General features: G+C 46.5%; 2 protein-coding genes across 2 annotated transcripts; one reads left to right on the plus strand and one right to left on the minus strand.

Annotated features, from left to right (window-relative positions):
• The first annotated feature begins 1,081 nt into the window (after positions 1 to 1,081).
• TMEM97 (transmembrane protein 97) lies at positions 1,082 to 5,731 on the plus strand. Its single transcript, XM_079955923.1, has 3 exons — positions 1,082 to 1,438; positions 3,454 to 3,598; positions 5,392 to 5,731. The coding sequence occupies exons 1-3, from the start codon at positions 1,313 to 1,315 to the stop codon at positions 5,640 to 5,642; spliced, it is 522 nt and encodes a 173-aa protein (XP_079812049.1). The 5' UTR covers positions 1,082 to 1,312; the 3' UTR covers positions 5,643 to 5,731.
• Positions 5,732 to 7,709: 1,978 nt separating this feature from the next.
• IFT20 (intraflagellar transport 20) lies at positions 7,710 to 15,424 on the minus strand. Its single transcript, XM_079955934.1, has 5 exons — positions 15,293 to 15,424; positions 12,949 to 13,095; positions 12,607 to 12,692; positions 11,326 to 11,429; positions 7,710 to 8,223 (listed from the first exon to the last, which is right to left on the minus strand). Exons 2-5 carry the CDS (start codon positions 13,073 to 13,075, stop codon positions 8,142 to 8,144), a joined length of 399 nt encoding a protein of 132 aa, XP_079812060.1. The 5' UTR covers positions 13,076 to 13,095; positions 15,293 to 15,424; the 3' UTR covers positions 7,710 to 8,141.
• Between the last annotated feature and the right edge of the window lie 409 nt (positions 15,425 to 15,833).

Consider the following 15,833-nt stretch of genomic DNA (forward strand, 5'->3'; position numbering starts at 1 on the left):
CCTTGGGTGTTCTTGAACTACAACTCCCATAATCCCTGACCACTCGGCAAGCTGGCTAGCAATGATGGCCGTTGTAGTCCAACAACATCTGGAGACCCAAGGTTGAGAAAGGCTGGGTTAGAGTCTTAACTAGGACCTGGAAGACCAGGGCTCAGATCCCTGGGTGACCATTGGCCAGCTGCTGCCTTTCAGCCTAACCAGGGCACCATTAAGCTATTAATCACACCACCACTCTTTAAGTTTTCTTTCACCCTCCCCAGCTCAACAGTTCTGTGCCTCCTGGAGTGCAATGAATTATTATCAAATAATATCCTATTCTTATTTAGCTGCAATGAAGGCTGCAGACAGGCAGGGGCCATGCTCATCTTCTCTATCGTTCCAATTTTAGTATATGTGCTGCCGAACCAAGAAAATAAGTGTGTATTTAAGGAATCTAATTCGGGAACATAATGAGAAGATCGGAGGTCAAATTAATTGGAATTAGCTTGCAGATATTTAATTGGCTTAAGATTTCATATAAGTTAAGTGATGAATCAATATGTTTAATTTTAAAATTAAAGGATATAAGGATGTTAATGTTTTAGTTAAATTTCATAAGAACTTTGATTTGGAAAACCGTTAAAAGGAAGTGCATGGAAATTCAACCAAGGGGAAGCGAGGAAGTCACTTAACAATGTTAATAAGTATAATTTTAATAAGGTTATGATTCATGCTTATTTGTTTGTTTTGTTTATAATTTTGTGGGGGGGAATTTAAAAGAAGATCGGAGGTCATGTCAAACTTAATTACGAAACGATGTACAGAATAAGTAACAAACAAGGAATGAATGAGTGTGTATTTTTCATTTTCTCTTTAATATCTGTAGATTATTTTTGTTATACGGTTTTAAAAGCATTTAAAATGAAAAGAAAAAAGACACGCTATCTCTTTAAAGCACTTTTCTTCCCTCCCCCCAAAAGAATTCTGGGTACTGTAGTTTGTAAAGGGCTGCTAGGCATTGCAACTCTGCGGGAGGCGAACTACAGACTGCGCTTTAAAGGCACAGCATCTTTTCGCGCAACAACTTCCCTCCCTGCGCCGGGTCTGCTGCCTCCCGAGCCCTTTTCCAAGGCAGCTGCGCTGAGCTCCGTCTCCTTTTGCAAGAAGCGGCCCGGCCCCTTTGCATTCCGCAGCCCTTTTAAAAATGGGCGGGCGCAAAGTGGGGCTGGAAACACCCCTCCCGCTCTTGGAGAAACCAATGGAGGAGGGAGGAAAGTGGGTCGATCTCGGATGAGAAGTCGCTCATTGCTTTGCACCGAGAGAGAAAGACGCGATGGCGGCTGGGGCAGCGACGCGCCTCCTGGAATGGATCTTCGCCTTCTATTTCCTCACTCACATCCCCATCACGCTGCTGGTCGATTTGCAATCGCTCCCCGGGGCAGGATTTTACCCCCGCAGCGTAAGTCAACCGAGGACGGGTGGCTCAAGCTGCAATCTCTTCCGTACTTTGTTAAACTTGGGGAATGGAGTTTTTATTACTATTCCTGCAAGGCGCGGGGTGGGGTGAGGTTTGCTTCTAGGTAGAAAAAGCGAAGGATCGCCCTTGTCTGCTGTGCTGTTTTTAATAATAAATAATAATAATAATAATAATAATAATTAATTTATTTATACCCCAGCCACTCTGGGCGGCTTCCAACAAAACACTAAAATACAATAACCTATTAAACATTAAAAGCTTCCCTAAACAGGGCTGCCTTTAGATGTCTTCTAAAAATTTGGTAGTTATTTTTCTCTCTGACATCTGCTGGGAGGGCGTTCCACAGGGCAGGTGCCACTACCAAGAAGGCCCTCTGCCTGGTTCCCTGTAACTTGGCTTCTCGCAGTGAGGGGGAACCACCAGAAAGCCCTCAGCGCTGGATCTCAGTGTCCAGGCTGAACGATGGAGGTGGAGACGCTCCCTCAGATATACTGGACCAAGGCTGTTTAGGGCTTGAAAGGTCAGCACCAACACTTTGAATTGTGCTCGGAAACGTACTGGGAGCCAATGTAGGTCTTTTAAGACCGGTGTTATGTGGTTTCGGCGGCCGCTCCCAGTCACCAGTCTAGCTGCCGCATTCTGGATTAGTTGTAGTTTTTCTTTCCAAGGTGCCTTTTAAGACGGCAGCTTCCGTCTTGCAACACAGTCCAAAGGGGCAAGAGCTGTACCTCAATCGCAGAGCATGTGGTCAGCATGCAGAAGGCTTTTCTCCTTCCAGCCTGGATAGCTCAGTCGGTTAGAGCGTGGGGCTAATAATAATAATAATAATAATAATAATAATTTATTATTTGTACCCCGCCCATCTGGCTGGGTTTCCCCAGCCACTCTGGACGGCTTCCAACAAAGATTAAAAATACATTCAAATGTCACACATTAAAAACTTCCCTGAACAGGCCTGCAAGGTTGCAGGTTTGATCCCTATATGGGACCGCTGCATATTCCAGCATTGCTAGATGATCCTCATTGTCCCTTCCCTCTCTACGATTCTATAATCCAGGGGCTATAAAACCAAGTGGAGTGTTTGCTCTGCGCCTGTAGCTTTTTGCCCTCAGGTCAATGTGCCTGAATTCTTGACTGCAGTGCTTGCTGAAAGATCCCTGAGATTATGCCGTTAATATCGTGCTGTTAAGATTATTATTGAGGGCGTTCTTCTGCAAGAAACAAAAACACATATGCTCTATACATTTAAAGCAGTATCATGCCGCTTTGAAAAGCGATGCCTTCCCCCAAAGAATCCTGGGAGTTGTAGTTTGTTAAGGGTGCCGTTAGGGAGACCCCTTATTCCCGCACACCAAGGTACAATTCCTAGTTTCGTGGGAAGAGAGCTTTGACTGTTAAACCACTCTCTAAGAATTGTAGCTCTGTGGGGAGAATCAGGGGGTCTCCTAACAACTCTCAGCACCCTAAACGAACTGCAACTCCCATGGTTCTTTTGGGAAGCCATCCCTGTTCAGAGTGCTGCCTTAAATGCATATTGCAGAAGGATCTCGTCACAAGGCCAAAAGTTGCCCCCCAGGTTACAATATAATTCCTTGTGATATGATATTGAATTGTAGTCCCAGATTAAACCACAGTTTCCCAGTCTCCAGTAATGTGGGTAATATCTCCTGATTGCAGATTGGGCAGGTGGCTGATCTGATCCTGGTTTCATATCCTCGTTTGTAATCCAATATTAATATTAAGTTCAAATGAAACAGGAAACTGTGGTTTAACAAGCCGTAGGCAAGAAAAGAGGGGAGGGTCTAATAAACCGTGGCTTGCTAGATTGCTGTGACCTGCGGCTATGTGACTGTTCCCTCCTATTCTTTTTGCTTATATTTATCTTTAAAGAGCCATTTGTACTGATGGCATATTAACAGTGGTCAAAATAAGAGACAGGAGATTTTTATGTTTAGCTGCAGCTAACATTACCTTTCCCCCCCCTCTCTCTCCCTAAGCTGAAAGAATTGACAAGCTGGTACACGGTTTCATTTAAGGACCCCATGATGCAAGACCCCCCAGCCTGGTTCAGGGCCTTCATAGTCTGCGAAGCCTTCCTACAGTTGCCTTTCTTCCCTATTGCAGCCTATGCCTTCTGGAAAGGTTGGTGCGCCAATTGGGGTGGGGTGGGGTGGGGGAAGCACTTGTGATTAGGAATGTAGGGAGCTTGGTCCATCTAGCCCAGTATTGTCTGGGCTCTTCAAGGTTTCTGGCAGGGGGCATTAGAACAGTGGAACGGAAGCTGTGGACTCTCCTTCTCACACAGAGCCAGTGTGGTGTAGTGGTTAAGAGCGGTAGTCTCGTAATCTGGTGAACCGGGTTCACTTCCCCGCTCGCTCCTCCACATGCAGCTGCTGGGTGACCTTGGGCTAGTCACACTTCCTTGAAGTCTCTCAGCCCCACTCTCAGAGTGTTTGTTGTGGGGAGGAAGGGAAAGGAGATTGTGAGCCGCTTTGAGACTCCTTAGGGTAGTGATAAAGCAGGATATCAAATCCAAACTCCTCTTCTTCTTCTTCGTTGGAGGTTTTTAAGCAGAGCTTGAAAGGCCATCTGTCATGGATGCCGTAGTCGAGATACCAGCATTGCAGGGGGTTGGACTAGATGACCATAGGGGTCCCTTCCAACTCTACAATTCTATGCTTCTATGACTTGATGGGCCTTTGGCCTGATCTCAACAGGGCTCTTCTAAGGTTCTCATGAACAATATGGCCAATAGCTCAGCAGCTTTTGCTAATGTCACCCAAATAGCATTTTGATCTGCATTAAAAAAAAGAAAAGAAAATTATTTAGCATAATTGTTACAAAAATATAAGCAAAATATTTTCAAATAAGCACATATATATGAAAAAAGGAACAAAATAGAAAAAAGAAGAAATGAAAAAAGAAGAAGAAATAAAGAGGAAAGAAGAAGAAGAAAAGTTGGAAGAATTTATTCTACAAATATCTCAATATACAAATATCTCAATATAAAAATAATAATAAAATTTCATTGATTGACTTGATGGAAGTCAATTGGTGATCTGCATTTTGACAGATAATTATATATATATATAATTTTTAACTTCAGTAGTTAATTTTAATGTGTTCTTATGCTATATGTCAGGGATGTCCAACAGGTAGATCGTGGGGATGTCCAATCTACTGGTTGATCGAGGGGCATCCCTGGTCGATCCTGGTTGACCATGTCATCTTGATTGATCCCCCCAGAAAAAAGCTCAACAACTTTGGTCAATAGAATGGGTAGATCACTGCCAGTTGTTCTTTTTAGTGGGAGTAGATCGCAGTTACACCAAATAAATCTTCATATAGACATAATAATCGAAGGCTGTCATTATGCAGCCCCCGTGGGAGGACTTCTTGCACCGCATCACAATTTTGGATTGCATGCAGCTGCGGTGGGGCAGGGAGCAGAAGAGAAGGCGGGGTTTATACTGGTGGTTTCAAACCACAGCAGAAGTTTGAATAAAGCAGCGGTGGAGGGACGCAGAAGAACTGTAAGGCTAAGGGGCACTGCTGGAAGGAGCTGTGAGGGGATGGGGGCTTGGGTGAGATGCAAAGGAGGGAGGGACTGTCTTAAATTGTTTTAAATGTTATATGTTTGTTTGGGTATTTGTAGGTTAGGGGCTTGTTGGGCAGTGCCATTTTTTATTAGTTTGCATACATTAGTATTGTAAATTGTTTCAATTATTTTTATTATGTATTTTGTGACTTTATTTTGTAACTTTGTGTTGTGAACTGCCCTGAGACCTATGGGCAAATAATAATAATAATAATAATAATAATAATAATAATAATAATAATATAATATAGGGAGAGTTGTTGAGCAGGATTAGCATGTGTGTGCATGTGCGGTGTGATTTGAAGAATATTTAAATTCTGCTCTTAAAAAAATCCAGGCAACTGCAAATGGATCCGAATCCCAGCCATCATTTACGCGACACACGTTATGACCACGCTGCTCCCCATCTTCAGCCACGTCCTGTTCAACGATTTCTCGCGGTCCAAGCACCCTGCGCCCCAGACGCTGCACGAACGCTTGACTCTCTGCGCCATTTACAGCCCCTACTTCCTGATTCCCTGCCTTATTCTTCTCACGATGCTCCTCAGCCCCCGGTATAACCAGGTGGATAAAAGGAAAAAGAAATAAGCCGGCGGGGATTCTTCCTAAAAGAGTGGGAAGGAGTCAGCCCTTGGATTCAGAAGCTTGCAAACTGGGCCAATAAAATGTTTGTTTTTTAATTTTTGTGTTGGTGTCCGTGAGGTGGATGGATGTATAGCTCAAGGGGGGGGGAGTTGTGGAACGAGGGCCACGTTTTCTTCTGGGCAAGCTTCTGAGGGCCACATGCGAACATGCAGTCACCCAACACGCCCCCCCCCATCCATCCATCCAGACAGGCAAGAAGCCTTTTCAGAGTGAAGGACATAGTTCAGTCAGGCAGCAACACTCGAGGAGGGTGTGTAGCAGGGCCAGTGAAGGATGTTTTCTGGGGAAGAGTCCCAGGGCCAGATGGAGAGCATGTGACTCAGTCTCAGGGTTATGCCATGTTGGGCAGAATGATTCCTGCATTGCAGGGGTTTGCACTAACTAGATGACCCTTGTGGTCCCTTCCAACTGGGCAGTTCTATTATTCCAATTCTCTTTGGCCCCCAGGTTCTCCATCCCTGACATAACTGAAGCCCCTCGTTATTTACCGAGGAGGAAGTGGAATTTGGCCATTTCCAAACAGACCTCCTGCCCTCAAAACAACCTGCTGATCTGGTAAAAGAGGTTGTTTCGCCTCTGGGTGTGTGTCGAAAGAGCACGGATGCTAATCTATTACACACACCCCCTCGGTTCATTCTTATCCCAGTGTGCTTCTCCTTTCCCCCAGGGCGGGGGATTAAGAGCAGCTTTGTCGGAATGAGCTGTTGCTTTGCAAACCAAATATTGTAGACCAGACATTTCCAACTCCCAAGAGACTCTGATCTACTCTTAGTATTAAAAAAAACTGGCAGTGATCTATCCATTGTCATTGGAGGGAGGAGGAGTGTGCATTGGGTGGATTGCCCAGAGTTGTTGAGCTTTTTGGGGGGGGGGTTGCAGTTTTTTTTAGTTTCCCCCCCTTAACTTTTCATACAGGATAAGGATCCTGTGATCAGCCAGGGACCTACCGGTAGATTGCGACCTACTGGTTGGACATCCCTGCTGTAGACAAGGGGTTGTATCAAAGTCACTTTGTACTATACTTCTTGCACTGGCAAAATGGCAAGGACGCGAGTGGCGCTGTGGATTAAACCACAGAGCCTAGAACTTGCTGATCAGAAGGTTGGCGGTTCGAATCCCTGCAATGGGGTGAGCTCCCATTGCTCGGTCCCAGCTTCTGCCAACTTAGCAGTTTGAAAGCACGTTGAAGTGCAAGTAGATAAATAGGTACCGCTCTGGTGGGAAGGTAAACGGCGTTTCCGTGCGCTGCTCTGGTTCGCCAGAAGCGGCTTAGTCATGCTGGCCACATGACCCGGAAGCTGTATGCCGGCTTCCTCAGCGAGATGAGTGCCGCAACCCTAAAGTCGGCCATGACTGGACCTAATGGTCAGGGGTCCCTTTACCTTTACTGGCAAAATGATGTTCCACAAGAGGAAAATGTGAGTACATTGTGGAAGGATGTAATCGGAGAACTGTAGTTTTAGAAGGTGCCACAAGGGCCAACCCCCCCCCCCCCCCCGCATTGCAGGAACCACGGCCGCATAATCCCTGGCAGATGGTCAACATCTCCCCAACAAAGGGGAGTCCACCACCATCTGAGGTAGTCCTTTTCCACTGTCAAACAGCTCTTGCCCTCATAAAGGTCTTCTGATGTTTATTGGGGTCTTTCTTCCTTGTCATTTGAACCCACTGGTTGGGGTTCTGCCTTCCGAAGCAGTAGATATGGTGGCCATATTCAAATATCACTTTTCAAGCCTTCAGGCGAAACACACCCAACTCCCTCAGCTGTGCCTCGTAAGGCTCGGTTTCCAGACCCTTAATCATCTTGGTCACCAGTCAATCTCCTCCTCAAAGTGCAGTGTCCAGAATTGGACAGTTGTGCAGTAGATTGTACAAGATTCAAGTGTCGGGTCACAAGGACCACGAGCGATGCCTACTTTTTCCATGCCAGGCTAATTTTACATGCTCTCCCAATCATGTTTCCAGCCCACACCCAAATGTACTAAGGGCAACTTAAAAAGGAAATGAGGCGTCTTTAAAAACAATAATTTATTTCCTGATTTCCTTGAAAGTATTTTACAGGGCTTTTTTTTTATAAACCCCCCCCCCCCAAAAAAAAAGAACAATGGGAAGTTGTGTAAAACACAGAACAGTCTGATGACTATATAAATGACTGGCCATTTAAAAAAAATCTTTAAAAATACAATAGCTGTAGCTGTCCCTAAATACCTTTTAGAAATATCTTATTGCCAGACCTAAAGTAAGTCCAAAAGAGTATTTAAGATCTAAACTTTTTTTGTTTCGTTTTTGAGAGGTGATCTTGGTCAATTCAAAAAATAAAAAGGTCAAAATTGCCCCCTCCCATTCCCCCCCCTAAAAAAACCCCATTAGACTATAGGAATGGTTCAAGATTTCCCAGTGTGTTTGGTGCTGGTCATAAATTCTCTCTCTCATTCTCTCTCTCTACTTCTGGAAAATGAATTGGTCGATGAATTCATTCTGGTCTGCTTCTATTTTACACAGCGTTTGATATTCGATGCGGTACCTAGAGAAAAAGCAGAGCAAATGTGTTAGCTCGGCCATCTTCCGAGTCCAATCAGCCACGGCTGGCCAAAATGGCTGAAGGGTCAAGAGATGACAGGAATTGCCCACGTAGCGTGTCTGAAAAAGTGGGCTCTAGTCAGGACTCGCTAACTTTTGACCTTCCATATTTTGCTTTACGCAACGAGAACAGCCTTGGCAGCTTTCCGTCGGTCTGAATCAGTGTGCTCAGTGACCAGATCTATGTCCCTCCTTTGGGAAAGGTTTCAAGAATGGCGCTATAGGAGAATTCCCTTTTTAGTTGGGGCTCCACATCTGTGGAACACTCTCTCCAATGAGGTCCACCTGGCATCTTCACCAACCTCTTCCTTTGCACAAGGTACAAGCTTGCCCTTTTTGCCAAGCTCCTGATGAACAAGGACAGGTGAGGAGGGATGTTGCTGAACTAGAACCTCCCTCCCATCCCTGGCCATTGGAATGATGGGAGTTGTAGTTCAGCAATGCCTGGAAGGCTGCAGATTAGGCACCCGGGCTCCCTGCTTTTGCCACGAAGGGCTTTCAGATTTGAAAGTGTGTAATAAGCAAGACTCAAATACATACAAACAGTATCTCTCATTATATGAACACAAGAGGCTGGCACTGGAGTTTTACAAGCACGTGCAAAAGCATTCCCCAGATAAGGAATATTATTGGCCACCTGCTACAGATCACAGGTTAAAAGCTCCCTTCCCAAGTTTGGTTTTTCTCAGATTTCAGCCAGAATTAGAAACCACCAGCCAACTGCATGAATGTGGGGCTAGATTACTTCATCCCCTGTATGCCCACTTGACCATTCCGATCTGCAGAACTGGCATGGCTACAGGTGCCAAATAACACTCATTACGGCACTGCAAGAAATCGATCTTTTAGTGTAGCAGCACCTTTGGAACTCCCTGATTGACACCCCCCCCAAAAAAAACACCCCTTGGGAATTGTTGTTGTTGTTTAGTCGTTTAGTCGTGTCTGACTCTTCGTGACCCCATGGACCAGAGCATGCCAGGCACTTCTGTCTTCCACTGCCTCCCGCAGTTTGGTCAGACTCATGTTAGTAGCTTCGAGAACACTGTCCAACCATCTCGTCCTCTGTCGGCCCCTTCTCCTTGTGCCCTCCATCTTTCCCAACATCAGGGTCTTTTCCAGGGAGTCTTCTCTTCTCATGAGGTGGCCAAAGTATTGGAGCCTCAGCTTCACGATCTGTCCTTCCAGTGAGCACTCAGGGCTGATTTCCTTAAGAATGGATACGTTTGATCTTCTTGCAGTCCATGGGACTCTCAAGAGTCTCCTCCAGCACCAGAATTCAAAAGCATCAATTCTTCGGTGATCAGCCTTCTTGATGGTCCAGCTCTCACTTCCATACATCACTACTGGGAAAACCATGGCTTTAACTATACAGACCTTTGTTGGCAAGGTGATGTCTCTGCTTTTTAAGACGCTGTCTAGGTTTGCCATCGCCTTTCTCCCAAGGAGCAGAAGCTGTCAATCAGTTGCATGAACTTGAAAAAGGGACTTTAAAAAACAACAACCCAGTGATCTGCAGCAGGTGGTTGACAGTATTCCTTGTTTTGAGGGATTTTGTATGCGTTTCTGCAACTGTCAAGCTCTTGAACTTTTCTCTATATGATATAAATACTATTTGTATCGATTTGTGCTTATTTATTGTGCAGGTAGTGGCAAGACTCCTACAGGGCGCATCTTAGCCTCAATGGTGCCCCACAAGATCCTCTCATTTTTGCCGCCCACAAAGTAAAAACATTCAAAGAGACACGACAGCTCAGTTGGCTAGAGAGTGGTGCTGATCATGCCAAGGTTGAATCCCTTAATGGGACAGTTGCATACTCCTGCATCGCAGGGGGGCTGGACCCGGTAATCCACAGGGTCCCATCCAACTCTATGATTCTATGACCGGCTGAGGTCCAGCTCTGAGGGCCTTCTGGTGGTCCCCTCGCTGCCAGAAGCCAAGTTACAGGGAACCAGGCAGAGGGCCTTCTCAGTAGTGGTGCCTGCCCTGTGGAACGCCCTCCCACCAGGTGTCAAAGAGAACAACAACTACCAAACTTTTAGAAGACACCTGAAGGCAGCCCTGTTTAGGGACGCTTTTAATGTTTGACGCACTATTGTATTTTAATATTTTGTTGGAAGCTGCCAGAGTGGCTGGGGAAACCCAGCCAGATGGGCGGTGTATAAATAATAAATTATTATTATTATTATTATTATTATTATGGCTGCTGGATCAGGCCAATGGCCCATCTAGTCCAGCATCCTGTTCCCACAGTGGCCAACCTGATGCCTGTTGGGGAACCCATAAGCAGGACCCATGCATGAGAGAGCTCTCGTCTCCTGCGGCTTCCTGAAATTGGTATTCAGAGTGTACTGCCTCTGACAATGGAGGCAGAACAAAGCCATCATGGCTAGTAGCCATTGAGAGCCTTGTGGTCCATGAAACCTCTTCTAAAGCCATCCAGTATACCTGAAGGAGCGTCTCCACCCCCATCGTTCTGCCCGGACACTGAGGTCCAGCGCTGAGGGCCTTCTGGCGGTTCCCTCACTGCGAGAAGCCAAGTTACAGGGAACCAGGCAGAGGGCCTTCTCGGTAGTGGCACCCGCCCTGTGGAATGCCTTCCCACCAGATATCAAAGAGAAGAACAACTATCAGACTCTTAGAAGATATCTGAAGGCAGCCCTGTTTAGGGAAGCTTTTAACGTTTAACAGACCACTGTATTTTAATACTTTGTTGGAAGCCGCCCAGGGTGGCTGGGGAGACCCAGCCAGATGGGCGGGGTATAAATAATAAAATATTGTTTGTTATTGTTATTGTTATTGTTATTGTTATTGTTATTGTTATTGTTATTGTTATTGTTATTGTTATTGTTATCATCATCATCATCCTCCAAATTGGTGGCCACCACTGCCTCTTATGGGAGGATGTGCCATAGTTTAACTCTGCGCTGTGTGAAATAGTATTTTGTCTCTCCTGATTCTTTTGACATTCAGTTTCTCTGGCGGTCCATGGCTTCTGGTGTTATGAGAGATGGGTAAAGCTTTCCTGTATCCCTTTTCTTTTCGCACCTTTCCAGCTGTGTTGTCTTCTCGGCTATCAGCGCCTGAAGCTGCTGCTGCTGGGCTTCTCTTTGCTTCGCTATGGACTTCAGCAAGTTGCGGGCGCCAATTGCCTGCGGAAAGAGGGATGTTATTCTGGGCGATCCCGGAGCACCTTAGCAGCCCTCCAGTTTGGGGGTGGAGGGGGGACTGATTCTTAGTGATGCAATGAAACAAATCTTACCTACAATGAATGGAGCTTCAATGGATTAATGAAGTGGCTGCTTTTAATCTGCACATATATTGCAGATGGAGAAAACTTTTTAAAAGTATTTTTACACACATACCCCACTTGGATGACGCCTTCCTGCGACCACAACCAAGCACGCTTTTAGAAGATGCTTCCCAGCCACGGACTTGTAAGTCTCTCAGCCAGCACAGCAAGAGACTCTTAATCTCAGGGTTGTGGGTTTGAGCCCCATGTTGGGCAAAAGATTCTAGAGGACCTTCATGGTCCCTGCCAACTCTACAATTCTATGATTCTGTGATCTGAAAATAGCAGGGCCATCACCCAAAATTGTATTGACGCAATCGTACATTCCTCACTTCATCAGTCAAATGTAAAGGTAAAGGGACCCCTGACCATTTAGGTCCAGTCGTGGCCGACTCTGGGGTTGCAGCGCTCATCTCGCTTTACTGGCCAAGGGAGCTGGCGTACAGCTTCCAGGTCATGTGGCCAGCATGACTAAGCCGCTTCTGGCGAACCAGAGCAGCGCACGGAAATGCCGTTTACCTTCCCGCTGGAGCGGTACCTATTTATCTACTTGCACTTTGACGTGCTTTCAAACTGCTAGGTTGGCAGGAGCAGGGACCGAGCAACAGGAGTTCACCCCATCGCGGGGATTTGAACCACCAACCTTCTGATCGGCAAGTCCTAGGCTCTGTGGTTTAACCCACAGTGCCACCCGCGTCACTCAATGAAATGTGCATAGGAGAAAATAAATGCTCTGAATAATAATAATAAAGGGTAACTGGTTTTTAAACAATGCATGTCTTGCAGAAGGCATCATCTCAAGAGAGGTATCTTCTTCTCGCTCTCTCAGGAGGGAAAGCCTCCTCTTCAGTTATGAATCTGTGCTTCAAAAGGGCCTTGGATAATTCCCAACCGGGAAACTGAACTACTGTTCAGTTTTAACAGTAGTCGCACGATGCTGCATGTCTGTTGGGGGACAAAAAAATTACCGGAGAAAAGGCGCATGCAACAAAGGGCTAGCCTACTTATTCTGACATCACTTTGCCCTGTCAGATTACCTTAATCTTCTCATTTTCGGTTGCTTTTGCTAGCTGATCTACAAGTTCGATGAGGCTGCCCACTATTTTCTTAAATTCTGCAATTTCTGGAAAGGAGGAACAGAAACAATCAAGACCAGGGTTCTCTCTCTCCCACCATGGTTATTAAACAAACATAGGCAAGTTAGGAAGATGCTGTCATTGCTAATGACTGTTCTTGATTTCTGAATCAGAATTCACCAGTAAACCATTCCAAGCAGTGAACAGTCAAGCAATGTGTGTGAACAAGCCCTTTGACCAAACATTAATGTTGCACAAAAGAGTGAGAGATGCAGGCCTGTGCTCAGCAGAGAGGGAACTTACTGTCTACAAATACTTTACACTCTTCTTTCAGCTCAATCGTTTGCTGGGACACCTCCGGGTCCAAAACCCTCAGTTTGTTCAGTTCGTCAAAGTGAAAGCCTGCTTCGCCTAGGATATCTTTGGCCATGATGGATCCTTTTTAGGCTTCTGTGCAAAATAACCAAACACAAGAAACTTTTTTTAAAAAAAAGGAGAGAAGGGAAAAAGAGAGAGATTGCATCCCTCGATATTGGGATGCTTGGGTTCCTAATAGGCTTTGATGCTTGGTTCCCAATAGGCTTTGATGCTTGGTTCCCAATAGGCTTTGATGCTTGGTTCCCAATAGGCTTTGATGCTTGGTTCCCAATAGGCTTTGATGCTTGGGTTCCCAATAGGCTTGTCGCCCATTTCCCTATTTCAATGTATCCTTATGTACTCTGTGTGGAGCTTCCCTTAAGGATGGTTCAGAAGCCGCAGCCAATGCAGAATGGATCAGCAAGACTGTTGAAGGGGGTGCCTTATTGACAGCACATAACAACTCTACTGAAAGAACTGCCAGTACGCTATCAGGTGAAGGATAAGGCCGTGCTATTGGCATATAAAGCCCTGAGTAAGGCCTCATCTGTACTATACAGTTAAAACAGTATCACCCCACTTTAAAAGTTGTGCCTTCCTCCAAAGGATCATGGGAACTGTAGTTTGGTAAGGAGTTGTTTGAGAGTTGTTTGGTGATGCCTATTCCTCTCACAGAGCTACGCTTCCCAGAGAGATTTATTTTTCAGCCACTCTGAGAATATTTTTGCCACATTTTTCCAGGGCCGAGACCCACTTCACCAGTCAGGATGTGGTTTTAAACTCAATTTAACAATTGTAACGAAGGCCTACCATTCTTCTGCCCTTCAGATAAATCAAATATGGGGAACCCTTAGCTCTGTAGATGTTGTTGCCTAGCAGGGGAGGAAGGAAGCTATTTTTGGTGGCACCTGTGGAACTCCCTCCAAAGGGACACACCACCGGGCCCCTCTTTGGCTATGTAATTATGCATATTTATGGGAAATAAATAACATAAATAAATAGAAGCCGACCTTGTGGCAGGGAGCATCAAAACCTTTGTGTGTTTAGAAGGATGGGAGGGAGTGTCTTTACTTTATTAAAGTATTCTTGGACCACATCTCAAGGTTACAATACGAAACACATCATAAGAATAAGTTGAATAAAATCAAGACAACTCTTTAAAAAAAAACCCCACACAAATTGCCAGCTGATGAAACCTTCCTTTTACAGCTCAGCTCTGTTGTGTTTCTACTGATGATAAATCAGACTGGGGCTTGGGCAGCCCTGCCAAACAGCCGATTCACAGCTCTATCCGATGGGCCACTCCCCCTGAACATGGATGCTCCATTATTCCCACCCGTGGCTGCGACCCAACCTAACCCTTCCTACAGAGCCTGCTTCCCCAGACCACCTAGCCCGGCATCCTGTTTCGCCACAGCGTCCAACCCTCTGGCAATCGGAAGCCCACACAAAAAAAGCCACCCCAAAATAATAATAATAATTTATTATTTATAATCCGCCCATCTGGCTGGGCTTCCCCAGCCACAATGGGCGGCTTCCAGAAAAATATTAAAATACTGTAATACATCAAACATTAAAAGCTTCCCTAAACAGGGCTGCCTTCAGATGTCTTCTAAAAGTCTGGTAGTTGTTGTTCTCTTTGACATCTGATGGGAGGGCGTTCCACAGGGAGGGCGCCACTACGGAGAAGGCCCTCCGCCTGGTTCCCTGTAACTTGGCTCTTCTCGCAGCGAGGGAACCGCCCTCGGCGCTGGACCTCAGTGTCCTGGCTGAACGATGGGGGTGAAGACGCTCCTTCAGGTATATTGGACCGAGGCCGTTTAGGGCCGTTTTTAGGCAGCGCGGCAGCAGCAGGAGGCCCCATTAGCTAAAGTGGCGCTTCAGGTTAAGAACAGTTTCAGGTTAAGTACGGACCTCCGGAACGAATTAAGTACTTAACCCGAGGTACCACTGTAGTCCAAGCGGGAGATAACCAGCTGGTCCCGTGAGATAGATTCCCTCTGAACAGGGAGGCTCGTCTCTAGCTACTGCAGCTGCTAAAGGCGAGCTTTTGCTGGCTCATATTCCACCCCAAGCGCCACCCGAGGCCCCATCGCCTGCTGGCCAAGCGAGGCAGGTGCCCCAGGGAAGCCCACGAGGATGGGCACAAAGGCAGGTAAGTAGCCCTGGCGGACGGGCTGCCTGCTGTCCTCCCAGCAACTGGCACTCACAGGCATGGGCTACCTGCCTGCCACCCTCCTCGCCCCGCCTCCCAATGCCACCCCTATGGGGTCCCCGTCGCCCGGCTCACCTGCAGCCCCTGCGGACGCGCCAGGTGGCTCCCCGCTGCCCCTCCCTCCCTCCCTCCTCCAGCGCGGCCTTCCGCTGCCACGGCGACAGCAGCAGCAGCAGCAGCCGCCGCCACTGGCTCCGCCTCCTCCTCCTGCCGCCCCGCCCACAAGGAACGTACCACTTAGCGAGGCGGGGGGGATGGAGGAGAGAGAAGGCATCACGGGAAGTGTAGTTTCTCTAGGAAGCATCCAAAAGCAAGGAGGGGGAGCGCGAGGGATGGCGCCAGAGACGTCTGCAGAGAAACGGGGAACCATTGTATTTTAATCAATTGTTTAATACTTTATACACGCGGCGCTCTCATAAATGTGCAATTATTTGAGGTTTGTTTCTGATGCAAGGGACAAGCGTGATTTTAAGCAGTTTAAAATCAGGAGTGGGGAGCCTTGTTCATCTCAGGGGCCGCCGTGGGAGTAGCCAGGATTTATGCTTTAATTGGGGGACGGGGTAGAATCTTAAGTATTTTAAGTTAAGTTAAATATTTTAAGTATTTTATTGATTTA

The sequence above is a fragment of the Podarcis cretensis genome (genome assembly GCF_951804945.1).
Source record: "Podarcis cretensis genome assembly, chromosome: 15".
In the NCBI taxonomy this organism is placed as follows: Eukaryota; Metazoa; Chordata; class Lepidosauria; order Squamata; family Lacertidae; genus Podarcis; species Podarcis cretensis.

Coding starts and splice junctions, on each gene's coding strand:
- TMEM97 (XM_079955923.1), top strand. CDS start 1,313: ATGGCGGCTGGGGCAGCGACGCGCCTCCTGGAATGGATCTTCGCCTTC. Junction 1,439..3,453: donor CAGGATTTTACCCCCGCAGC/GTAAGTCAACCG, acceptor TCTCTCCCTAAG/CTGAAAGAATTGACAAGCTG. Junction 3,599..5,391: donor AGCCTATGCCTTCTGGAAAG/GTTGGTGCGCCA, acceptor AAAAAAATCCAG/GCAACTGCAAATGGATCCGA.
- IFT20 (XM_079955934.1), bottom strand. CDS start 13,075: ATGGCCAAAGATATCCTAGGCGAAGCAGGCTTTCACTTTGACGAACTG. Junction 12,693..12,948: donor GTGTAAAGTATTTGTAGACA/GTAAGTTCCCTC, acceptor CCTCCTTTCCAG/AAATTGCAGAATTTAAGAAA. Junction 8,224..11,325: donor AAGACAACACAGCTGGAAAG/GTGCGAAAAGAA, acceptor CTTTTTCTCTAG/GTACCGCATCGAATATCAAA.